At 40.4% G+C, this 26,035-nt stretch overlaps 1 protein-coding gene across 1 annotated transcript in view; it reads left to right on the top strand.

The window, feature by feature from the left end:
• Positions 1 to 26,035, top strand: part of LOC115858161 (probable E3 ubiquitin-protein ligase HERC6) — a 43,284-nt gene that overhangs the window by 377 nt on the left and 16,872 nt on the right. The window contains 9 exon segments of the mRNA XM_070045520.1: positions 46 to 231; positions 1,989 to 2,106; positions 11,275 to 11,411; positions 12,113 to 12,171; positions 14,940 to 14,978; positions 14,981 to 15,018; positions 18,134 to 18,323; positions 22,137 to 22,239; positions 22,241 to 22,289. Of these exon segments, the coding sequence (XP_069901621.1) occupies positions 46 to 231; positions 1,989 to 2,106; positions 11,275 to 11,411; positions 12,113 to 12,171; positions 14,940 to 14,978; positions 14,981 to 15,018; positions 18,134 to 18,323; positions 22,137 to 22,239; positions 22,241 to 22,289 (919 nt within the window).

Genomic DNA, 26,035 nt, shown 5'->3' with positions numbered 1-26,035 from the left:
AAGTACTTTGTTAAACTTGGTATTATATGAACAATCTTATGGGAGGTTTGGTTTTGATTTTGTTCCTAAAGAACGAATTCCGGCATTGGAGACTCCACACGTTGGTCCGGTGAGCTGTGGAAAGGAGCATTCCCTGGCTGGCTGTCACAAAGGAAGGGTCTTCGCGTGGGGATGTGGTTCTGAAGGACAGCTGGGAATTGGAGAATTTAAGGAAATAAATTTTATGCCTAAGTACGTATTTTAATTCATTCATTTATTCATTCAGTATTTTTGAGTTTCATGGGACAGGCACCATGCAAGATGCCAGGGTCCAAAGATGACTATAACAAACACAGTCCCTAACCTCACAGGTTACAGTGTAGTGAGGGAAGGAGGGGGGAAGACAAGGTATAACACCAGCTGTTATTTAATTAGAGTCTATGAAAGAGCAGGGCAGCATGAAGTGAGAACCTGTGACCCTGTGATTTTAATCTTAGGTACTGGAAATAACTGTGGGACCCACTTGGACCTCCAGAGTTGGTGTAAAGATTATTTTAAAGCGAAAATCTTTGAGCTACAGAAAGTTCACAGAGAGACATCTTACCTGACTAAAACAGGTAAGATTTAGTTTTACCTGTTGTAAATACAGCTGCCATTAACCATCCTTTGAGGGAGTTTCCTATGAATTCAGCTGTTGTAAAGACAAAGCGCCCGATCAGCATCAAAAACCCAATTGAACCTTCCATCCTCTCCCACTGAAGCCCTAAATAAATCCCTTTTGCTAAGTTAATATATGTACACCTCTACTCAGGCTATCGTACAAATTTTCCATTACGGGAGCTCCTGTCTGTACATGTAGATAAATTTTGCCTTTTCTCCTGTTAATCTGTATATACTCAGTTAATTTGCAGGTCCCCAATCACAGGACACAAGTTGGAAGAGGAAAGGTTTTCCTCCCAACATAACCTTTTGGCTTGTCATAAGCCACTGGATCCTAATATTTTCCTTAGTAAAATCGGGGTAAAAAATCACATCCTCACACACAGCTTCCTAGGCCAAATGATATGACAAGCAGTCTGAACTGTGTGTGCATGAATTACGTGCATTGGAAGTTTTCAAAAGCATGTTTTTTAATGCTAGGAAGTTACCTTTGTTACTTTCTCTGCTCATTAAATTGTATAAGAGATTGCTGTAGGGGCTTCCCTGGTGGCGCAGTGGTTGGGAGTCCGCCTGCTGATGCAGGGGACACAGGTTCGTGCCCCGGTCCGGAAGGATCCCACATGCCGCGGAGTGGCTGGGCCCGTGAGCCATGGCTGCTGGGCCTGCGCGTCCGGAGCCTGTGCTCCGCAACGGGAGAGGCCACAACAGTGAGAGGCCCGCGTACCGCAAAAAAAAAACAAAAAAAAAAAGAGAGATTGCTGTGGCTTGGGGGAATGAGCACTGAACTTGGAATGAAAAGCCCAAGGTTTGAGTCTGTTCTACAACTGATACCAGTTCACCTCTTTGAGTTTTCCTAGGTTGAGCCGTGTGAAATTGCCGATAGTTATGTTTTTGATCCACAAAAGTGGCAATTTAATAGGAATCAACCTAGTGGTATCTTTATCTCACAGGGTGAGATAGGTGTTGTAGGTGACAGTGCTCTATAAATTCTAAAGCCCTGGACTATATGTGTGTGAAGAAATTTAGTTTTCTTTTAGGTTGATAAGTATAGCATAAAAGTTAGTACATTATACAATGTGTGAAAAGCCCAATTCACTTTTGAATTATATATTGTTCTGGATTCTGCCCTGCACCTTTGTACATGTTGATGACATGTTAAAATAGCTTGAAGGCTTTGGAATAAAAAGTTCGTTCGGGTTTTTCCATAAGATGTTATGGAAACCCCCGAACGAACTTTTTGGCCAACCCAATAGTACAGAAATACAAGAAAATAAGTTAAAATATCTGTAGTCCACTTGGTGACCCAATCTGAAGAAGGATTAATAGATTTTGTATCATTTTTATTATAGGAAGATAGAAACTCTGACTGGTATGAAAATTATACAAGTCTCCCGTGGATGCTACCACTCCCTGGCATTATCAGAAGGTAAAAAACGTCTTCCTGGATCTCCTATGTGTCATCAGGAAGTAATTTTTTGAATAAGAATGATACCTATTCCTCGAGTCTGTCATACAGAGTGAAGTAAGTCAGAAAGAGAAAAACAAATACCGTATGTTAACACACATATATATGTGGAATCTGGAAAAAAAAAAAAAAGGTTCTGAAGAACCTAGGGACAAGACGGGAATAAAGACGCAGATGTAGAGAATGGACTTGAGGACCGGGGAGGGGGAAGGGTAAGCTGGGACGAAGTGAGAGAGTGGCATGGAGTAATATATACTACCAAATGTAAAATAGATAGCTAGTGGGAAGCAGCCGCATAGCACAGGTAGATCAGCTCGGTGCTTTGCGACCACGTAGAGGGGTGGGATAGAGAGGATGGGAAGGAGACACAAGAGAGAGGAGAGGATATATGTATATGTATAAATGATTCACTTTTTTATAAGGCAGAAACTAACACACCACTGTAAAGCAATTATACTCCAATAAAGATATTTAAAAAAAAAGAATGATACCTGTTGAGTTTAATGCACTGGGGTTCATTTTAATGCATTTAAAGTTAAAAAGAAAACTTAGATGTAATAACTTACAGAAATCTGACATGTGTTGGCATTTCTCTGAATAGCATCAGAAGAACTTGACTTTTTTTTTTTTTTTCCTTTTTTGCGGTACGCAGGCCTCTCACCGCTGTGGCCTCTCCCGTTGCGGAGCACAGGCTCCGGACGCGCAGGCTCAGCGGCCATGGCTCACGGGCCCAGTCGCTCCGCGGCATGTGGGATCCTCCCGGACCGGGGCACAAACCCATGTCCCCTGCATCGGCAGGCGGACTCTCAACCACTGTGCCACCAGGGAAGCCCTATTTGTATTTTTTTTTTTTTAGACTTAATTGATCATATATGTTTATCATGCATCAGGCTTTTGCAAACATAAAAAGGAAAATGTGCACCAACCAAACTGGTAAAGCTTTTCCTAAAGCTTCTTTGCATTCTTTTTTTTTTAATATCTCTCTTAATTCTTTTTTTATACAGCAGGTTCTTATTAGTCATCCATTTTATACACATCAGTGTATACATGTCAATCCCAGTTTCCCAATTCATCACACCGCCACTCCCATCCCCTGCCGCTTTTGTCCCTTGGTGTCCATACGTTTTCTCTACATCTGTGTCTCTATTTCTGCCCTGCAAACCGGTTCATCTGTACCATTTTTCTAGGTTCCACATATATGCGTTAATATATGATATTTGTTTTTCTCTTTCTGACTTACTTCACTCTGTATGACAGTCTCTAGATTCATCCACGTCTCAACAAATGACCGAATTATGTTCCTTTTTATGGCTGAGTAATATTCCATTGTATATATGTACCACATCTTCTTTATCCATTCATCTGTCGATGGGCATTTAGGTTGCTTCTGTGACTTGGCTATTGTAAATAGTGCTGCAGTGAACATTGGGGTGCGTGTCTTTTTGAGTTATGGTTTTCTCTGGGTAGTGGGATTGCTGGATCATATGGTAATTCTATTTTTAGTTTTTTAAGGAACCTCCATACTGTTCTCCATAGTGGCTGGATCAATTTACATTTCCACCAACAGTGCAAGAGGGTTCCCTTTTCTCCACACCCTCTCCAGCATTTGTTGTTTGTACATTTTCTGATGGTGCCCATTCTAACTGGTGTTAGGTGATACCGCATTGTAGTTTTGACTTGCATTTCTCTAATAATTAGTGATGTTGAGCAGCTTTTCATGTGCTTCTTGGCCATCTGTATGTCTTCTTTGGAGAAATGTCTATTAGGTCTTCTGCCCATTTTTTGATTGAGTTGTTTGTTTTTTTAATATTGAGCTGCATGAGCTGTTTATATATTTTGGATTAATCTCTTGTCTGTTGATTTATTTGCAAATATTTTCTCCCATTCTGAGGGTTGTCTTTTCGTCTTGTTTATGGTTTCCTTTGCTGTGCAAAAGCTTTTAAGTTTCATTAGGTCCCATTTGTTTATTTTTGTTTTTATTTCCATTACTCTAGGAGGTGGAGCAAAAAAGATCTTGTGGTGATTTATGTCACAGAGTGTTCTTCCTATGTATGGTTTCCTCTATAAGAGTTTTATAGTGTCCGGTCATACATTTAGGTCTCTGATCCATTTTGAGTTTATTTTTGTGTATGGTGTTAGGGAGTGTTCTAATTTCATTCTTTTACATGTAGCTGTCCAGCACACTTATTGAAGAGACTGTCCTTTCTCCATTGTATCTCCTTGCCTCCTTTGTCATAGATTAGTTGACCATAGGTGCGTGGGTTTATCTCTGGGCTTTCTATCTTGTTCCATTGAGCTATGTTTCTGTTTTTGTGCCAGTACCATATTGTCTTGATTACTGTAGCTTTGTAGTATAGTCTGAAGTCAGGGAGTCTGATTCCTCCAGCTCCGTTTTTTTCCCTCAAGACTGCTTTGGCAGTTGCTTCATTTGCAAATATTTTCTCCCATTCTGAGGGTTGTCTTTTGGTCTTGTTTATGGTTTCCTTTGCTGTGCAAAAGCTTTGAAGTTTCATTAGGTCCCATTTGTTTATTTTTATTTCCATTTCTCTAGGAGGTGGGTCAAAAAGGATCTTGCTGTGATTTATGTCATAGAGTGTTCTACCTATGTTTTCCTCTAAGAGTTTTATAGTGTCTGGCCTTACAATTAGGTCTTTAATCCATTTTGAGTTTATTTTTCTGTATGGTGTTAGGGAGTGTTCTAATTTCATACTTTTACATGTACCTGTCCCGTTTTCCCAGCACCACTTTTCAAAGAGGCTGTCTTTTCTCCACTGTATATTCTTGCCTCCTTTATCAAAGATAAGGTGACCATATGTGCGTGGATTTATCTCTGGACTTTCTATCCTGTTCCATTGATCTATATTTCTGTTTTTGTGCCAGTACCATACTGTCTTGATTACTGTAGCTTTGTAGTATAGTCTGAAGTCAGGGAGCCTGATTCCTCCAGCTCCATTTTCCTTTCTCAGGACTGCTTTGGATATTCAGGGTCTTTTGTGTTTCCATACAAATTGTGAAATTTTTTGTTCTACTTCTGTGAAAAATGCCATTGGTAGTTTGATAGGGATTGCATTGAATCTGTAGATTGCTTTGGGTAGTAGTCATTTTCACAACGTTGCTTCTTCCAATCCAAGAACATGTTATATCTCTCCATCTGTTTGTATCATCTTTAATTTCTTTCATCAGTGTCTTATAGTTTTCTGCATACAGGTCTTTTGTCTCCCTAGGTAGGTTTATTCCTAGGTATTTTATTCTTTTTGTTGCAATGGTAAATGGGAGTGTTTCCTTAATTTCTCTTTCAGATTTCTCATCATTAGTGTATAGGAATGCAAGAGATTTCTGTACGTTATTTTGTATCCTGCAGCTTTACCAAATTCATTGATTAGCTCTAGTAGTTTTCTGGTGGCATCTTTAGGATTTTCTATGTATAGTGTCATGTCATCTGCAAACAGTTACAGTTTTACTTCTTCTTTTCCGATTTGGATTCCTTTTATTTCTTTTTCTTCTCTGATTGTCATGGCTAGGACTTCCAAAACTATGTTGAATAATAGTGGCAAGAGTGGACATCCTTGTCTTGTTCCTGATCTTAGAGAAAATGCTTTCAGCTTTTCACCATTGAGAATGATGTTTGCTGTGGGTTTGTCATATATGGCCTTTATTATGTTGAGGTAGGTTCCATCTATGCCCACGTTCTGAAGAGTTTTTATCATAAATCGGTCTTGAATTTTGTCAAAAGCCTTTTCTGCATCTATTGAGATGATCATATGGTTTTTTTCTTCAATTTGATAATATGGTATATCACATTGATTGATTTGCATATACTGAAGAATACATCCATCCCTGGGATAAATCCCACTTGATCATGGTGTATGATCCTTTTAATGTGTTGTTGGATTCTGTTTGCTAGTATTTTGTTGAGGATTTTTGCATCTATATTCATCAGTGATTTTTTTCTGTAACTTTCTTTTTTTGTAGTATCTTTGTCTGGTTTTGGTATCAGGGTGATGGTGGCCTCAGAGAATGAGTTTGAGAGTGTTCCTTCCTCCGCAGTTTTTTGGAAGAGTTTGAGAAGGATGCGTGTTAGCTCTTCTCTAAATGTTTGATAGAATTCACCTGTCAAGCCATGTGGTCCTGGACTTTTGTTTGTTGGAAGATTTTTAATCACAGTTTCAATTTCATTACTTGTGATTGGTCTGTTCATATTTTCTGTTTCTTCCTGGTTCAGTCTTGGAAGGCTATACCTTTCTAAGAATTTGTCCATTTCTTCCATGTTGTCCATTTTATTGGCATAGAGTTCCTTGTACTAGTCTCTTAGGATGCTTTGTATTTCAGCAGTGTCTGTTGTAACTTCTCCTTTTTTATTTCTAATTTTATTAATTTGAGTCCTCTCCCTCTTTTTCTTGATGAGTCTGGCTGATGGTTTATACATTTTTTTATCTTCTCAAAGAACCAGCTTTTAGTTTTATTGATCTTTGCTATTGTTTTCTTTGTTGCTATTTCATTTATTTCTGCTCTGATCTTTATGATTTCTTTCCTTCTGCTAACTTTGGGTTTTGTTTGTTCTTCTTTCTCTAGTTCCTTTAGGTGTAAGGTTAGATTGTTTATTTGAGATGTTTCTTGTTTCTTTAGGTAGACTTGTATAGCTATAAACTTCCCTCTTAGAACTGCTTTTGCTTCATCCCATAGGTTTTGGATCATCGTGTTTCATTGTCGTTTGTCTCTAGGTATTTTTTGATTTCCTCTTTGATTTCTTCAGTGATCTCTTGGTTATTTAGTAACGTATTGTTTAGCCTCCACGTGCTTGTGTTTTTTACGTTTTTTTCCCTGTAATTCATTTCTAATCTCTTAGCGTTGGGGTCAGAAAAGATGCTTGATATGATTTCAATTTTCTTAAAGTTACTGAGGCTTGATTTGTGACCCAAGTTGTGATCTATCCTGGAGAATTTCTGTGCGCACTTGAGAAGAATGTGTAATCTGTTGTTTTTGGGTGGAATGTCCCATAAATATCAATTAAATCTATCTGGTCTATTGTGTCATTTAAAGCTTCTGTTTCCTTATTTATTTTCATTTTCGATGATCTGTCCATTGGCATAAGTGAGGTGTTAAAGTCTTCCACTATTATTGTGTTACTGTCTATTTCCTCTTTTATAGCTGTTAGCAGTTGCCTTATATATTGAGGTGCTCCTATGTTGCGTGCATATATATTTATAATTGTTATATCTTCTTCTTGGATTGATCCCTTGATGATTATGTAGTGTACTTCCTTGTCTCTTGTAGCATTCTTTATTTTAAAGTCTATTTTGTCTGATATGAGTATTGCTACTCCAGCTTTCTTTTGATTTCCATTTGCATGGAATATCTTTTTCCATCCCCTCACTTTCAGCCTGTATGTGTCCCTAGGTCTGCAGTAGGTCTCTTGTAGACAGCATATATATGGGTCTTGTTTTTGTATCCATTCAGCAAGCCTGTGTCTTTTGGTTGGAGCATTTAATCCATTCACGTTTAAGGTAATTATCGATATGTATGTTCCTAGTACAATTTTCTTAATTGTTTTGGGTTTGTTTTTGTAGGTCCTTCTCTTCTCTTGTGTTTCCCACTTAGAGAAGTTCTGTTGTTGTTTGGATGGGTGATATTAAGGTATGTTTGTATGCCAGTGAGAATGATCCCGTTCAGGAGGAGAAAGTGATGATGCACGAGAAAGAGGGAATAATTGTAGAGGTAATACTGTCCCAGAATAGGAGCCAGGAAGCAGGGCCAAGGGTCCAGTGTGGCACGTAGGGCTTTGGGCAGAAATTTTTATTCTGTTCAGATGAGGAACAGTGGAGGTGAGGGTAGGTTGCTTGTGGGAAGGTGATTAGTTCTTCCCTGATTGTTTCAGTTTTCTCAGTGATGCACAAGGCACGGTCCTTATTTGAAACTTAGTGAAGCAGAGGAAGATTGCTACAGGTTTAGGAATAAACGGAAAGTGTGCAATAGTGACTCAGAGTGAGACAGTGAACATCGTGGGAGATTACGAGACAGTATAGAGTAACCATTTGAAATCTGTGGTCGTGGGGCATAAGGTGAAATCAGTCGGCACAGTTGTTTGTTTTTCTCCATTGATGTTAAGCTGCTTGGATTCCTTTGGAGTAATTCAGATTGGAGGTTAACTACAGGTGGACTTTTGCTAGGTAAGTACAATAGGAAAGGGACAGAAGACTTGGAGGTATTTGCAAAGAACTGATTACGCTGCTGACCATAGAACCTAAGCTGGGTAGGATAGATAATGAACAAACAATAGGGTTGATGGATTGGAGAGCCCAGTGGCCTCAAAGAATGTTGGAGTGGATTCCACTCTAAAGTGTCTTCGTCTCTTCGGGCTGCTATAACAAAATACCATAGATTGAGTGGTTTATAAACAGAAGTTTATTTCTCACAGTTTTGGAGGCTGGGAAGTCTGGGATTAAGCTGACAGAACATTTGGGAATTCCCTGGTGGTCCAGTGGTTAGGACTTGACACTTTCACTGCTGTGGCCCGGGGCTCGATCCCTGGTCTGGTCTGGGAACTAAGATCCCGCAAGCTGCACAGTGTGGCCAAAAAAAAAAAAAAAAAAAAAAAAATGATGGCAGATTTGATGTCTGGCAAGGGCCTGCTTCCTGGTTTACAGATGGCTGTCTTCTCACTGTATCCTCATGTGGCAGAAGGAACAGGGGTGAAAGAGCTCTCTGGGGTCTGTTATAAAGGGCACTAGTTCCATTCCTGAGGGCTCCACCCTCATGACCCAATCACTTTCCAAAGGCCCTACCTCCTAATACCATCACATTGGGGGTTAGGATTCCAATATATGAATTTGGGGGGAAAACACCCAGTCCATAACGTTCTGCCACTGCCCCCCTCAAATTCATGTCCTTCTTGCATGCATAATACATTCATTTCATCCCAACAGCCCCCAAGTCTTAACTCATTCCAGCATCAAAGAATGTTAGCCTGGGAGTTCCACTCTGAAGTCAGTGAATTAGAAGGATGGTGTATGATGATCAGAGAGGAGAATGTTTCTAATGGAAATTTAGAAGGTGGAACAATTTTTGTCTGTTTGTTTGGCTGTGTTGGGTCTTTGTTGCTGCATGTGGGCTTTCTCTACAGGGTTCTCACTGCGGTGGCTTCTCTTGTTGCGGAGCACGAGCTCTAGAGCGCAGGCTCAGTAGTTGTGTTACACGGGCTTAGTCGCTCTGCGGCATGGGGGATCTTCCTGGACCAGGGTTCGAACCCGTGTCCCCTGCATTGGCAGGCGGATTCTTAACCACTGCACCACCAGGGAAGTCCCTGGAACAATGACTGGTGATTATAAAGTACAGAATATCACCTTTATCTAGGGCAATAGTTTTCAACTAGGAGTGGTTTTGCGCCCCTGGAAACACCTGGCAATGTCTGTGCTCAGCTGAGGTTGTCCTGAGGGAGGAGCATGTATGTCGGGGTGGCTGCTACTGGCATCAGGTGGGTAGAGGCCAGGGCTGCTGCTAAACATCCTGCAATGCACAAGACAGCCGCTCACAACAGAGAATTATCGGACGCAAAATGCCAGGCGGAGCAGTTTAGAAGCCCCGACCCAGGGCCTGGGTGGCTGCAGTGGAGCAAAGGAAGAGAGTGGAGACAAGATAAAGAACTGAGAGATCAAGAGGGGCAATAAACTGGGTTCATGAAGGACGAAGTTGCCAAGAAGGACAGGAAGAATGATGACAGGCGTGGATGTGCTGAGGAAGACAGGCAGCAAGGTGCTAAAGTTTCCAGTGATTGAAGGGTCGTGACTAGGACTTTGGCAGGTGATACAGTCTGTTGTTATGTGCTTCAGAGGAGCCGGGATTTTGAAGAAGAAAGTAGAAGAAATGGTCTGTAAATGCCAGTAGGGAGCGCCTCATCGTCCTAAGGTCCCTGGGATGGTGGAGGGAAAAAAGCTTCCTCATGGTTGAACTCCAGGGAACACCCAGGACTCAGATCAAGACAGTGAAGGGAACTTTGGGAGTCACGGTAATACATCTTTTTCAAAAGGTCTTTAGCTAAGCATTAAACAAAAGTGATGCAGAATTCCCTGATTTACTATAAGTTAGTGGAAGCAGAGGTATATTACAGAGCAGAGTGCTAACGTCCTTGGAAAAATATATTAAAGACAGGTTTTTCTCTCCAGACAGTGATTTCTGACACCTCTGGTTGAGCCATTTGGTTTCAAATATTATGTAGAACGATGGTTCTCAAAAATGTGGTCCCCAGATCGGCAGCCTCAGCATCACCTGGGAATTTGCTAGCTGCAGATTCTTGAGCTCCACGCCTGACCTGTTGAATCGAAAACTGTGGAGATAGGCCCAGCAGTCTAGGCTTTAACAAGACCACTAGGTGATTCTGTTATCAGTTTGAAAACCACTGATATAAAAGCAAAAACCTGTGGATGATTAAAGGGCAGAAAGAAACTAGTATTTACTGAGTACTTACTATAATCCAAAGGCTTTGTATACCTAATATCTTTTAATCTCATTTTTTAATTGTGGTAAAACCTTCACCGCTATCTACCTCTAAAACTGTTTTCATTACCCCAAGCAGAAACTCTTTTTTCTCCCCAAGCAGAAACTTTGAACCATTAAATAATAACTCCCCATTCCCCACTACCTGTAACCCCAGGTAACCTCTAATACCCTTTCTGTCTATGAATTAGCCTGTTTCATATAAGTGGAATTGTACAATATTTGTCCTTTTGTATCAGGCTTATTTCACTCCGCATAGCGTTTTCACAGTTCATCCATGTTGCAGCATGTGTCAGAACTTCCTTCCTTTTCATGGCCGAGTAATGTTCCATTGTATGGATGTACCATATTCATCTGTTGATGCTGTTGCTGGACGTGGGTTGTTCCCATCTTTTTGGCTATTGTGGATAATGCTGCAATGAATATTGACATACAGTATCTGTTTGAGTCCCTGTCTTCAGTTCTTTTGTGTTATCTCATTTTTTAAATAACAAAGCTAAGGCTTGGACCAAGCAAAGTGGCCAAGGCTAGAAAATGGAAGAGCCAGGCCAGTCTGATGCTCTGGCTCCTCCCACAAAACCCCACTGTCTGAGAGGATGGGGGCCCATCTCCCACCTGTGTTTTACTCACTACTTAGTGTGTGTGTGTATTTTCCTGATCATTCTTTTCTTTCTTCCCAGAAGGATACTAGTTCCACCAGCGTTTCCAGGAAAACCCTGCCAGAAATAAGCGGAATTAACCAGTCGCCGACAGAAAAATGGATGGCAGTGGCAAGAGGAAGTGCAGAGCATGAAGTAAGTGACTGAGAGGTGGCTCTGTCTGACAAAGTAGAAACTGGGAATTTCCTGGCGGTCCAGGGGTTAGGCCTCTGCGCTTTCACTGCTGGGGGCCCAGGTTCGATCCCTGTTTGGGGAACTAAGACCCTGCAAGCTGTGTGGCACAGCCTCCCAAAAAAGGAGAAAGCACCTTTATTTGGTTCTGAAGCCTTGGTCATTTTATCCTAGACATAAGAGAGAGGATTTGGCTTTGTCGTGAAGGTATTTGCATTTTAATCATGGTTCTCTTCTACCATCTCTTAGTTTGAAGAAGTCATTTTATTCATTCATTCATCATTTCTTTAACAGAGGTATATTGAGGATGTACAATATGCCAGGCACTTTGATAGGTGAGGAAGATGCAGGAGTGAATCAAAAATGCTTTCTGTGCCACAAAGCCTTCCCCAGGGCAGACTGTTTTTATAGCTTCATAGTTTATTCTCTGGAGCTCCAGAAGTTTCTGTTTTCAGAAGGATGCGTTTTATTTAAATCTAGATGACTTGATCAAATCAACTATGAAGGGTTTTGGTGAGATTTAGCAGTCACATGCACAAAGTATACCCAGAATTTGGAGGACTCTTAAGAGAGCAGTTATTTTCGTTAACAATGGTTCCACGTCATCAGTTACATACAGTATTCGGTAAGATAAAAGGGACATGCTTATAGTATGTTGTGACTTAACCTTGTCTTATTATGTTTGCAGGGAAATTAGAGTGATATTTTCATCTCCTGCTTGTCTGACTGCAAGTTTTTAAAGAAAAGGTAACACTTACATGAGACTTAATTTTATTTAAAACACTGGGGGATATTTAAAATGAAATGTTTCGACTCAGTCATTTTAATATGTGCATTTTGTTATCTATGAACAAAAAAGAATCCAACATTGAAAACTCCATAGGTTGTTACAGAATTCTCCCATTTTTGTGAAGTAGTTTCCTATTGGACCACTGCAAGTTGTAATTTCTAATTTACATTGTTCACTGCCTCTGCCCTGCCCTTCTCTGCTGTCTGATTGGCAGGAATGGTGTTTTTTTCAGAATCTTTGCATCTAGGAGCGATCAGTTCATTCTAACATTGCTTTTGTACTTAGAGGCCAGGCCTGTGCTCTGAAGCTCTTATTTTGAGATCAGTAAGGAAAACAGATTCTATTTATTTTATCTTTAACTAGTCTTACTACCACAGAGGAGCATCTAACTTCTCTCCTACTTGGTTTGACACTTGGTCTGATTCAGTAGTTTAAACAATTCCTCTCTTAAATCGCTCAATGTTTGGTCTTCTGTTTCTTCGCCTCCCTCTATACGCTCCAATACTGTACCTGGGAACTACTGAAGGATAAAGTGAGGCATATTAAAAATTGTAAGTTTGTTTGAGCGAACATCAATTTGAATCAGCAGCACCAATTCAGAATTGCCTAAGAGTGCACCAGCGAGAGGAGCTCAGGGAGAGACATACAGAGAAGGTACAGAAACAAAGAAAGGAAGTTATTTGATTGGCTATAACTCAAAGCCTACTGGGCTTTTTGTGATTGGTCGCCCTTAGCTTTTGATTCATAACTTTGAGGCACTTACAGGCTTAGATTTTGGGTTGCTTTTATAGGCCACCATGGCACTAGAGCCACTGCAGTGTAATGGCCTCCTTGTTTAATTACTTTAGCAGTAACGAGGGAGGGGAGGGGGAATAGTAGCATAAAGGGGCCCTTAGGCTGCCCTCTGTCTTCTCCGGAGGCCGGTGCCCTGCAGGTCTGTCCGCAGCTGGTGTCACTCGTCTCTGTCCTCCTTCGCTAGGTCAGGTCCTGTCCCTCCCTTGTTGACTTGGCCTCAGAAGATAGCTGTACACATCCGCCGCTAGGCGGTACTCACTATTCGCTTAACCCCTGTTGCAGGTACTTCTTGCCTCTAAGTAACCTGCCCTCCCTTTCCCCCCGCCCCCCGCCATTGTCCCTTTGGTTCTTAACCCAGCTGCATTCCCAGCCATTCCTCAGGGAGACTGGAGGAACTGTTGGGTCCAACAGCTTCACCTGGGAACCAGAGAAGCCCAGGGAAGATGAGTGTCATGCCTGCCCACCGCAGCTCACGAGGCGGTTATCATTCTAGAGTCCCCAGAGGCATCCCTATTCATCTCTACACATCCCGGCCAAAGGCAGGAGATGAGAAATCAAGACACTGCTTCCCTCTGCCGGCTTTCTCTCCCATTTGCCATCCTCTTCTTGCCATCCTTCTAGCCTAGAAAGGAGGGGACTCTACCATGTAATGTATCCTGTTTCTTCCCCACTGTAGCCTCAAGCTAATTCTCATTACCTAGAGGAGAATCTTTTCTACACTAAGAAAATTATCTTTCTAAAGTGTCTCCATGTCCCCTTCCCAGGAGTGATAAACCTGAAGGTTTGATCTTAAGACGCCAAAGGCTGCAAAGGAGAATTTATTTTACAGGGAAATTTACAGTACTCTGTTTTGGTACTTGCATAAATGTTTTAGGCCTAGTATTACAATTGATTGGTTAATCTAGCAAGCATGAAATATTTAATAGTACATTATAGAGACAAATCGTCCTACAGAGTGCAAGCTCCTCGAATATTACCAACACAACCCAGGGAAACGCCACACGTAGACAAAGAAAGCCTTGGTAGTATTTCTGAGGAGAATGGCCAGGTCTGAATTTTTTTAAATCAACAGTTTGGATTAAGGCAGGTCTTTCAGTGTGGGAGGGGAGGATTGGGGACTTCATCAGGATTGAGGAAAGATACTACAATCCAGGACGGTTGGAAACAGCAAGGAAAGGATGATTTTTTTTTTTTTTTTGAGGTACGCGGGCCTCTCACTGCTGTGGCCTCTCCCGGTGCGGAGCACAGGCTCCGGACGCGCAGGCTCAGCGGCCATGGCTCACGGGCCCAGCCGCTCTGCGGCATGTAGGATCCTCCCGGACTGGGGCACGAACCCGCGTCCCCTGCATCGGCAGGTGGACTCTCAACCACTGCGCCACCAGGGAAGCCCAAGGCAAGGATTTTGAGACAAGAGATGCGAAGAATTTTAGGGTGTAAACTGTTGATTGCTTTCCGTGGTAGAGTTAATGGGTCTTTTCAGGAAGTTCCTAAAATGAACAATCAAGCCATTTGCTTGGGCAAGGGTGTCTTGGAATAGTAAAGTCATGCTAATGAAACAGTGGAATCCCAAAGTAATATAAATATAGATGGTAAGATAGGTGGGGTTAGGGAGTTTCAGTTCTCAGTGCGAAGGCTGAGTGTGAGGGTAAATGGTTTCAGCACTCAGACGCAGCATGTAAACTTTTGCTATTCTTGCAGCCCAAACTTGAGATAATAAATTGTTACCTATTCTCTATTAGGAGAACATAGACTTTATAACTTTTTTTTGTGCCAAGTAAATTGATTATTTTGAAAGAATGCAAGCTTTAAGAAAAAAGATCATATATGATATATAGTAAAATAAAATTATACCTAATGGTATATGAAGTTAGGAATATTCCTTTACATCTGTTTATGTGTTTTTTTTTTTGCATTTCTTGCATCCAAAGAGAATCTGGAGAAACTATTTCCATTGATGTGGACTTAGAAGTGGCGAGAAGTTAACAAAAAAAGAATGGATTTCTTCTTTGGTAATAACCAATATTCACTTGAGAAATAGATCAATAGAATTTCTTTACAGGAACCGATATGATTACAGTTTACTTTTGTTAGGAGTTGAGTGAGATGGAAGTGTGATGGGGAGGGGCTAGTGTTTATTATGAGGTTACTATATGCCAGACACTGTATTAGGCGCTGTGCATGCTTAAATGTACAGTAGATACAGTGTTTTTATTTTCAATATGAGAAAACAGTGCTTGAGAGGCATAACTTATGAAAAGAGTACTAGTTTGGGATTCATATGTTTTGGGACCTACCGATTAAGAATAGACAGATTAACAGAAAAGAAGTTCTACTTGTGAAGAGCAGCTAGGAGTGAGGGTTTATATACCAACTTTAGGGAAGGGGGAGAAATAAATGAAACAATTTCCATTGGGAGACAGATGGGCATTCAGGGGGACACATGAAAGATAGGATAGCTTGTGATAACGTTTGTTTCTGCAATTTCTCATCCAAATGCAAGTGCGGGGTCTTTTTCCTGGCAGTGAAGCTCGCTCGCCTGCCCACCCAGGAGAGGATTTATAGCTGCTTCACCCTTCGAAGCCTCTGCCTTTAGTTAGATGAGAAAAGCTCTGAAGGCTTCTTTCCACAACAGCTGAATCTCTGACGTCTTCAGTTGAAAATCATCTTTATACCGTTTGGGGTCCCTACATTTGGAAGGGAAAGGGGGAGAGTGTTCCTTAATATGCAGTAGAAACTTTTTATTTATTTACTTTTTAAAATATTTATTTATATTTTATTTGGCTGCGTCAGGTCTTAGTTGCGGCATGTGGGATCCAGTTCCCTGAACAGGGATCAAACCTGGGCCCCCTGCATTGGGAGCGCTTAGTCTTACCCATGGGACCACCAAGGAAGTCCCTATTTTTATTTTCAAGATGAAAAAATAAGAATAGTGTAGGTGATCAGGTATATTTTTAAAATAAATATTTAGGTTATGTGGGAGATCACTTGGGGTGCTATTCCCGGTGTGAGTTCTAAGAAACATTAGTTTCACAGAATACTCTATGAAGAGGGGTTCTTAGTGAAGCAGCTTTAGGAACGCCGCATACTATTATGGAGTCGTGATGCACGTAAGTAAATCAAAGACTCTATGATGTCATATACTGAAAGAAATCTAGCTTTTTTGACCCTATTTTTCTCAAAGTTATTTGACTTTGTGACACTGTTTTCCCATGTACACCTACTAGCATTCCGCAGAAGTCATGTTCTTCTGGATATATGAAAAAACAAATTGTAAGAACATCAGTGTAATACTAGTATACAGTACTTCACAGTTTATCGTTGCATGTATCATCTAACAATGCTTAGGACATGTGGAGGCAGATACTCACAGTTAAGAGTATCTAAGGTCTGTTAGAGAGAATACATAAGCTGTTGGTTCAGAAACCACCCCCTGTGCTCAGAGGACAAGGAAGGACTGAAGAAAGAGGCAGCCCCTCCAGATTGGAAGGTAGCAGGTTTAATAAGCAAGGGAACTTACAAGGCTTGTCTTGGGTGGCTGCAAGATGAGTAGATCTGCACCCGCCCGCCCGAATCCTGAAGTTCATATAGAGGCATTAACTGCTGGGTTCAGTCACGTATACTGTCCACATAGTCTCGGCAACACCTTACTCTCTCAAGGCTGCATCCTTGGAACAGCTCCCACTATGGGAACAGTGGGCAGAGCATGCATTCCAAACAGACGGGAGTGGGTGAGGGCCATGTGATTGCCCAGGTCCAGCTTGAGGGTCAACATCCTCTTGATTACCTCCTCCAGACATAAGCTTCTCCAGACAACTTCCAAATCTCAATGGCCGATTCACACAGTGAAGATTTTTTTTTTTTTTCTCACACCAAAGTCCAAAGAGGGTTGCTATAGGAGGCACCTGTAGGGAAGGAAAAAAATTACTTTTGCTCTCCTTACCTTAGTTTCATTGGCTGGGGCCTCACAGATTACACTGAGAAAAGACAGAAGAACAAGAGAAAAACAGGTTTATTAACATGTGCATCCCACTTATACATGGAAATACTCAGTGATGAGTAACTTTAAGGACTGGTTAGGACTTGGGCTTCTAAAGCATCTTAGTGAAGAACAGTAATTTTGTAGAGAAGCGAGAAGACAAAAGATACGGACTTTGAGCTTCTGGGTTGGCAAATGGTGGGAAGGAAAATACACGAAGAAAGCAATGGTGGCTAAGGGCTAGTTAGTGAGGTTTGCGGTGTAGAGCCTTCCTCAGCGCCAGCTCATCTCTGCTAGTCAGGTTGTTATCCCCTTCCTGGGACGGGAAGCTGGGGCAGGAGGGCACCTTCACAAGGGGAATTTATGTTCTGTTTTCAGGTAGATGGGAGAGGCCAGAGAGCTCATTCCACGTCTGCTTTTTCTCACTTGCCTTCAGCTTAAAATAACCCTCGTGTTGGAGTGGCATATCTGGGGGTGGCAAATTCTACCACCCTTCCCCCCCTCTGCCCAGGTTCATTCCGGGCTGACTCAGGCTCCTTTCTGTCATTCTAGGCCCCAGGGCCACGAAATTCTCCAGTAGGTCTTTTGTGTTGGTTGGCAGATGGGGAAAGAGGGTATGAAAGGTCACATGGGGGGCTTTAGGGGCCAAGCCTGGAAGTGTCACACATCGCCTTCCCTCACATTCTGTTAGCTAGAACCCGGTCGCATGGGCCCACCTAACTGCAGGGGAGGCTGGGCAATGCCATCTGCCCGCGAGCCCCGGAGGAAGATGACATAGGGTTGGCGAGGTGAACGTATGGCATTTTCTCTGCCACGGTAGAATTTTAGGTCAGAGAGATCTAGATATGGATCCCTTCTGATTGAGCAACCGTTCGTTATGATTCATTCAGTAGGTCCCGGCGTGTGATTTCACTTTATTTCTTTCATTCACCCCAATATAAAATAGGGTGGATGGTTCTCACATACTACTTCAGGGGCATTTGGGAAACAAGGAGTGATGGAGTTTGAATAGTAGGTTTCGGGAAAACTAAATGATTATTCCATTTGGAACATAGTGGACATGACACCTCTGGTCCCATAGCTTCTTTCTTGCAATACTCTGTGTCTAATATATCCTGGGCCTCTCCCTGATCCTGTTTCAACCACAGATAACAACACGTCTCAGGGATCCTCTGCTCAACACTCTTCCATATTGTTCTCCACACCAAGAAACTTTATCGGTCTTCCTTCTGCTCCCAGAGTGTCCTGTCATGCATGATCCTAAGAACTGGATGACTCTGGTGGTCCCGTTCGCAGAGGCTGTTCATAACATGACTGGCCAATCTTCACAAGTCCTGAGTAAGTGTGATTACCTTTATGTCACTTTATCCGTATTCTCAATAGAGAGTCACTGTCTAAAGTAGAAGTTGTAGCAAAGTTTAGATAGACTGCAAAATACTACACAAATGTTTGAATATGTGGTATGTGCATTATTGAAAAGATTAACCTAAAGCTATCGTCAAATCCAAGTTTGTGTGCCTGACGCACAGTGAGGCCAAACAAACTGAAGCACTGGAGTTTGGGGCAGAGGAAGGTTTATTTCAAGTGCCAAACAAGGAGAACGGGCAGTTTATGCTCAGAAGACCTGAACTCCCTGATGGGTCTCAGGGAAGAGTTTCTAAAGGCAAATTTTCAGGGAGGGCTGCAGAGGGTGTGACTTTCTTCTGACTGGTTGGTGGTGAGGTAACAGGATGGTGCTCTGGGAATCTCAGTCATCAGCTTTCTGGTTGTAACCAGTCTGGGGTTCCAGTGCTTATGGTCAGCCTGAAGTTACCATCTTCCACCTGGGGTGGGGTCTTAGTTCCTGTAGAAGCACTCAGAGATATGTGTCAGACTGTCTTGTATATCCCTCGAGGAGGAACCAGGACCCTGCCCCATCTCTGCACTATTGTTTCCGGACTGGCTTTCCTTCCTTTCTGCATTCTCTCACTTCCTAATTAGTAACAGTGTGAATCTGCCCTTTGGAACCCAGGGAAGGTCTCGGAGGTTGAAGCCTTTTTCCTACAATCAAGAAACAGGAGGCACGGGAAAGCCTTTTGTACCTGGGAGCACCCCACAGGGTCCTGCTCGGTTTCAAAGCTATTATGATCATTACTCTATCATCACAAAGCATGTGTAAATCTTAGACTTGGTCATGGCCTTGACATCAGAATTTAATAACCATAGAGTATCCAGTCAAGATAAATCCATACTTTAAAACTTTATGTTGTTTTAAAACTTTAGACATTTTGACCAGAGGTGAGGAAAAAAATGTTTAACTTTGTGTTCTTGTTTTTTATTTTATTCAATGCCATGGGTTATCCTTTTACAACTTTGAGCTAATGTTCAAGGTCCAAAGCTTGAAAGGTGTGAAGGGGAAATTGTATGGTGAAGCATAAGCTGCCTAGTTCCCCTCCCAGGAAGCAGTTACAGAGTGGAGTTTCTTGTGTAACCTTTGAAAGATATTCTCTCTCTATAAAAACATATAGAGATAATAATTCTTTTTAAAAATGGTAGCATACATTCTTTGGCAACTTGCTTTTTTCACTAAACAGTATATCTTGGAGATCATTATGTTACAGGACCTATACGACTGCCTCATTCCATTTAATGGTTGAGTAGTATTCTATTGGGAGGATATACATAAATTTTTGCTATTATAACAGTTCTAACATGCATTTCTTTGTACGTACATAAATTTACACGGGCAGGGAAATGTCCAGAAAGCAGAATTACTGAGTCAAATTGTATGTGCATTTTAAATCTTGAGAGATTTTGCCAAATGACCCTCCACAGAAGTCAGGGCCACCATGTTGTCCAGCTTTAAGTGGTTACCATTCACATTGTCACCCTTGGAATTGGGCAACATAGCTCTGACAGAAGATGTACCAGTTTACACTTAATCAATAAATATGAGAGCATCAGCCCACACACTTCTCCACAGTGTGAACCAAACTTTGGTCTATACCGTTCTGAAAAGAAGAATCTCTCTTTTTTTTTTTTTTTGGGGGGCAGGCCACGCTCCTTTTGGGATCCTAGTTCCCCGACCAGGGATCAAACCTGGGCCCCCTGCAGTGGAAGCGTGGAGTCCTAATCACTGGACAGCCAGGGAATTCCCAAGAATCTCTCTCTCTTTTTTTTTTTTTTTTAAATTTATTTTCTTTTGCTGCATTGTGTCTTCATTGCTGCCCGTGGGCTTTCTCTAGTTGCGGCGAGCAGGGGCTACTCTTTGTTGCGGTGCACAGGCTTCTCATTGCAGTGGCTTCTCTTGTTGTGCAGCACAGGCCCTAGGCGTGTGGGCTTCAGTAGCTGTGGCACGCAGGCTCAGTAGTTGTGGCTCATGGGCTCTAGAGCACAGGCTCAGTAGTTGTGGCACACGGGCTTAGTTGCTCCGCAGCATATGGGATCTTCCCAGACCAGGGATCAAACCTGTGTCCCTTCCATTAGCAGGTGGATTCTTAACCACTGCGCCACCAGGGAAGTCCCCAAGAATCTCTTAATTTGAATTTTCTCATTATGAATGAAGTTGTGCTGGTTTTCCTATATTCAGTTCCATTTGTACATCATATTCTAGAAACTATCAGTTCTCCCTCTTACCTAGTTTTCCATTTGTTGTTAGTATCTTTCTTTTTTATTTAGAAGTTTTTAAACTACTAAGACAATTCTTTTTTTTTTTTGCCACATCTTCCCATATCACTTATTTATTTTATTTTTTTAAATTAATTTTTATTGGAGTATAGTTGCTTTACAATGTTGTGTTAGTTTCTGCTATACAGAAAAATGAATCAGCTATACATATATGACAATTCTTTATCCATAGTATGAGTTGCAATTTTTTTCTTTAGGTTACTAAATTTTTTTTATTTTGTTGTATTTTTGCAATGCATAATTATTTTTAAACATTTTTATGCAGCCTACTATATTAACATTTTCTTTTATGGTTTCTGAATTTGGGTCATACCTCAAAAAGTTTACCTCATGATGAAATTTAAAGATTTCCCATGCTCCTATTAGAATTTTTATTGTTTCATTTTTTAAGTTGATTTTTATTGGAGTATAGCTGATTTATAATGTTGTGTTAGTTTCTGCTGTACAACAAAGTGAATCAGTCATATATGTATACATATATCCACTCTTTTTTAGATTCTTTTCCAATACAGGTCATTCAGAGTACTGAGTACAGTTCCCTGTGCTATCCAGTAGGTCCTTATTAGTTATCTATTTTATATATAGTAGTGTGTATAAGTCAATCCCAATCTCCCAATTTATCCCTCCTCCACATTGTTTCATTTTTATGTTTAAATCTTTGAACTATATGGAGTTTATCTTGATTAAACTTCATTTTTTCCAGATCAGTTTCCAGTTGTCACACATTTATTAAATGATCTGTTTCATTCCCCACTCATATGCAATGCCACCTTCATCATATACTGAAGTCTCATGTGTATTTGGGTCCATTTGTGAAGTCTCTGCTAAATTAATCTGCCGTTCATGCATCTGGGTCATACTATTTTAGTTACATTAGTTTGAAAATATATTTTAACACTTGATATGTTTGTTTTTGAGAATTGTCTTTTAAAGGTACAAAAATTCAGTTTGTAACCTCAGTGATATTAAAATATTGTTGCTGAGCTAATTTAAAAATATATCCATCTATACAAGGTGCTCATACAGTCTGAAAACATAGATAATATTATCTTATTTTTTACAGATTAAAAATGTCCTTGATGACATTATATGTCTTGAGTGTATGTATGTGTGTGTGTGTGCGTTTGTACTTGTTTATTCACCTATGTATGTTTTCAGACTTTATAGATACGCTATGGAAGTTTCAGTTTGAAAATCATGAAGTCAATCAAGTAATCAAGCATAAATATGAACTATCAACAAATTTTTTCAGAAACCTGGATTTGAGCTTTTAATTCCAAAGATACTTAATCAGGGAAAAAAAATTTTTCTCCAGATCTGTGAGTAATAAATGTTGTCCAGGATGTTATCCTTCTCAAAGATATTTTATGGGTTATGCCATCAGAAATGGAAAATATGATCTATTTTTTACATTAAAGAACTTAGAAGCTGAGGGAGTTTTTTTGGGGGGTGCATATTTATCATGGCTGATTTTACACCCCTCAGAGCAGTGTTGGGCATCTTTGCAAGCATCCTCTCTCAACACGCTGGTCCAGATGCTTAAAACTGCCATCGCCTCTCACCTGTTTTGTTGGACTGAAACCATTCAGTCACCACAATGTTAAAGCTCTTCTAGAAGTGATGAAAGAAGTGTATAAGGTAAGGGTTCATTTAAAGGACTGTATATGCCATTTAACTAAATCAAGATCCCTTAGTTGTTAGTCATTTGGAGGCTTGTTTTGTTTTATTTTGCACATCAAGAACGAAAATATTTTATTTAGCCCTTAATAATTCAGAATTTTGCTTGTTTTGCTAACTGGATAAACTCTGGTGGAATATGTTACATATTATATATAATATATTAGAGGCACAAATACTCAGGAGAATGATTCAGCATTTTCATAATAGAACATAATCCAGAAGTAACCTAAAGCTACTAATAAACCTGATGGTTATTGGAGGATAGGGAGGAGCCAGAGCATTTTAAATAAAATAATTAAATTGATATTGTTCAGTTGAAAAACAATTAGCTAAAGTAAGATGCTTTTATAAATATAAATTGCTCAATTGGCCATCAAAGCAAATTTCACCACAAAATATCAATCTCAATAGGAGAAAGTGTTATGTACAAAAGTTAGTGCTGGGACTTCCCTGGTGGCGCAGTGGTTTAGAATCCGCCTGCCAATGCAGGGGACACGGGTTTGATCCCTGATCCAGGAAGATCTCACATGCCATGGAGCAACCAAGCCCGTGTGCCACAACTACTGAGCCTGGGCTCTAGAGCCCGCGAGCCACAACTACTGAGCCCACGTGCCACAACTACTGAAGCCCACGTGCCTAGAGCCTGTGCTCCACAAGAGACACCACCTCAATGAGAAGCCCGTGCACCACAACGAAGAGTAGCCCCTGCTCACTGCAACTAGAGAAAAGCCCGTGCGCAGCAACGAAGACCCAACACAGCCCCAAATAAATAAATACATTTATTAAAAAAAAAGTGAGTGCTTTTCAGAAGTAATAATGCACTGATATTTCTAAAGTAGTGTATTTCTTCCCATCTTTACTGAGATATAACTGATATAGAACATTGTGTAAGTTTAAGGTGTACAACGTGTTGATTTGATACACTTATGTATTATAAAATGCTTAGACATTACAAAATGATTACCACCATAGCTTTAGCTAATACCTCCATCACCTCATATAGTTACCATTTTTTACTGTGGTGAGAACACTTAAGATCTACTCTCTTAGCAACTTTCAACTCTATAGTACAGTATTGTTAACTACAATATAATCACCATGCTGTACATTAGATCCGCAGAACTTATTCATCTTATAACTGGAAGTTTGTACCCTTTGACCAACATTTCTCCATTTTCCCCACCCCCCCTAACTCTGGAAACTACCAATCTACTCTGTTTCTCTGAGTTTAGCATTTTTAGATTCCATGTATAAGTGATAACCTACTGTATTTGTCTTTCTCTGTTTGACTTATTTCACTTAGCATAATGTCCTGACGGTCCGCCCATGTTGTTGCAAATGGCAGGATTTCCTTGTTTCTCTTGGCTGAATAATATTCCAGTGTGTGTGTGTGTGTACACCATATCTTCTTTGTCCATTCATCTGTCCATGGACACTTAGGTTGTTTCCCTGTCTTGACTATTCTAAATAATGCTGCAATGAACATGGGCTGTAGATATCTCTTTGAGATTGTGATTTCATTTCCTTTGGATATATACTCAAAAGTGGGATTGCTGGATCATATGGTAGTTCTAGTTTTAATTTTTTAAGGAAGCTCCATACTGTTTTCCATAGTGGCTGCACCAATTTACATTCCCACTAACAGTGCACAAAGGTTCCCTTTTCTCCACATCCTCACCAGCACTTATCTTTTGTCTTTTTAATGATAGGCATTCTAACAGGTATGAGGTGATACCATATTGTGGATTTGATTTGCACTTCCCTGATGATTCGTGATGTTGAGCACCTTTTCATGTACTTGTTAGCCATCTGTATGTCTTTTTTGAAAAAATATCTGTTCAGTTCCTCTGCCCATTTTTTAATTGGATTGTTTGATTTTTTTCCCTGTTATATGACTTCTGTATATATTTTGGATATCAATCCTTTATCAAATATATGGTTTGCAAATTGTTTCTCCCATTCCATAGGTTGCCTTTTCATTTTGTTGATTGTTTCTTTTGCTGTGCAGAAACTTTTCAGTTTGATGTAGTCTCATTTATTAATTATTGTTTTTGTTGTTTGTGCTTTTGGTGTCATATCCAAAAAAATCATTGCCAAGACCAATGTCAAGGAGCTTTCCCCTGATGTTTTCTTCTAGGAGTTTTATGGATTTAGGTCTTCTGCTTAAGTCTTTAATCCATTTCAAGATAATTTTTCTGAGTGGTGTAAGATTGGGGTTCAATTTCATTCTTCTGCGTGTGGTTATCCAGTTATGCCAGTTGCATTTATGGAAGAGATTATTCTTTCCACAGAGAGTATTCTTGGCTCCATTGTCAAATACTAGTCAATCAAATATGTAAGAGTTTATTTCTGGGCTCTTGTTTCTGTTCCATAGGTCTATTTGTTTGTTTTTCTGCCAGTACCATACTGTTTTGATTATTATAGCTTTGTAGTATAGCTGTAAATCAGAACATGTGATACTTCCAGCTTTGTTCTTCTTTTCAGGATTGATTTGTTTATTCAGGGTCTTTTGTGGTCTCATACAGATTTTAGGATTGTTTTTTTCTATTTTGTGAAAAATGCCATTAGAATTGTGAGAGAGATTGCATTGTGTTTATAGATGGCTTTAGGTAGTATGGACATTTTAACAATGCTCTCCCAATCCATGAACATTGGATATCTTTTCACTTATTTGTGTTTTCTTCAATTTCTTTCATCATAATCTTATAGCTTTCAGTGTACAGATCTTTCACCTCCTTGGTTAAATTTTTTCCTAAGTATTTCATTGTTTTTGATGCTTTTGTGAATGGCCAGTTAGAGTTTTAAGAAGACAAATAAGAATCCTGAGGAGTCAAATATTTTTAAAAGTAAAAGGGAAATGTTTGACATAAAATAATTGGAGATTTAAAAAGTAAGAAACTTTATGAAGACTTAAAAAGATGTTTGGTAATGGACTCCTTTTGTTTAGAAAAAGTGGACATTACAATTTGTAGTTTCATCATATTTTTCATTCTTGATATTAGTTATATATATCTTTTTTTTTTTTTTTTGGTTCAGTCTTACCAGGAAGGTTTTTTGTAAGACCCAACCTTTTAATTTGTTGATCTTCTCTCCTATATATCTGCTTTTTATTTCCTTAATTTACATTTGTAGATTTCTTATTTCCTGCCTTCTATCTCTTGGATTAATTTGGATTAATTGGATGTGATGGAGGCTTATTTATAACATTGATTTTCTAGCATTGCTTCTTCTGGGAAGCCTTCTTGAGCGCCTTAAGTCCTTCTCCAATCAAAACTGTATCCTAGGTGCCTGATTACTTGTTTGTACCTACTAGATCATGGGTTGGCAATCTATGCCCACGGGCAGCCTCCTGTTTGTTTGTTTTTCTTTTTCTGTACACGGGCCTCTCACTGTTGTGGCCTCTCCCGTTGCAGAGCACAGGCTCCAGACGCGCAGGCTCAGCGGCTATGGCTCACAGCCCAGCCGCTCCGCGGCATGTGGGATCTTCCCGGACCGGGGCACGAACCCACGTCCCCTGCATTGGCAGGCGGACTCTCAACTACTGCGCCACCAGGGAAGCCTGCCTCCTGTTTTTATACAGAAAATTTTATTGAGGCACATCTGTACTCACTTATTTACTTATTGTCTAAGGGTGTTTTGTGCTACAAAATGGCAGGGTTGAATAGTTGCACCAGAAACTGTATGATCCCAAGCTCAAAATATTT

The sequence above is a fragment of the Globicephala melas genome, chromosome 5, assembly GCF_963455315.2.
Source record: "Globicephala melas chromosome 5, mGloMel1.2, whole genome shotgun sequence".
NCBI classification, from domain to species: Eukaryota; Metazoa; Chordata; class Mammalia; order Artiodactyla; family Delphinidae; genus Globicephala; species Globicephala melas.
This window is presented reverse-complemented; position numbering and strand designations above follow the sequence as displayed.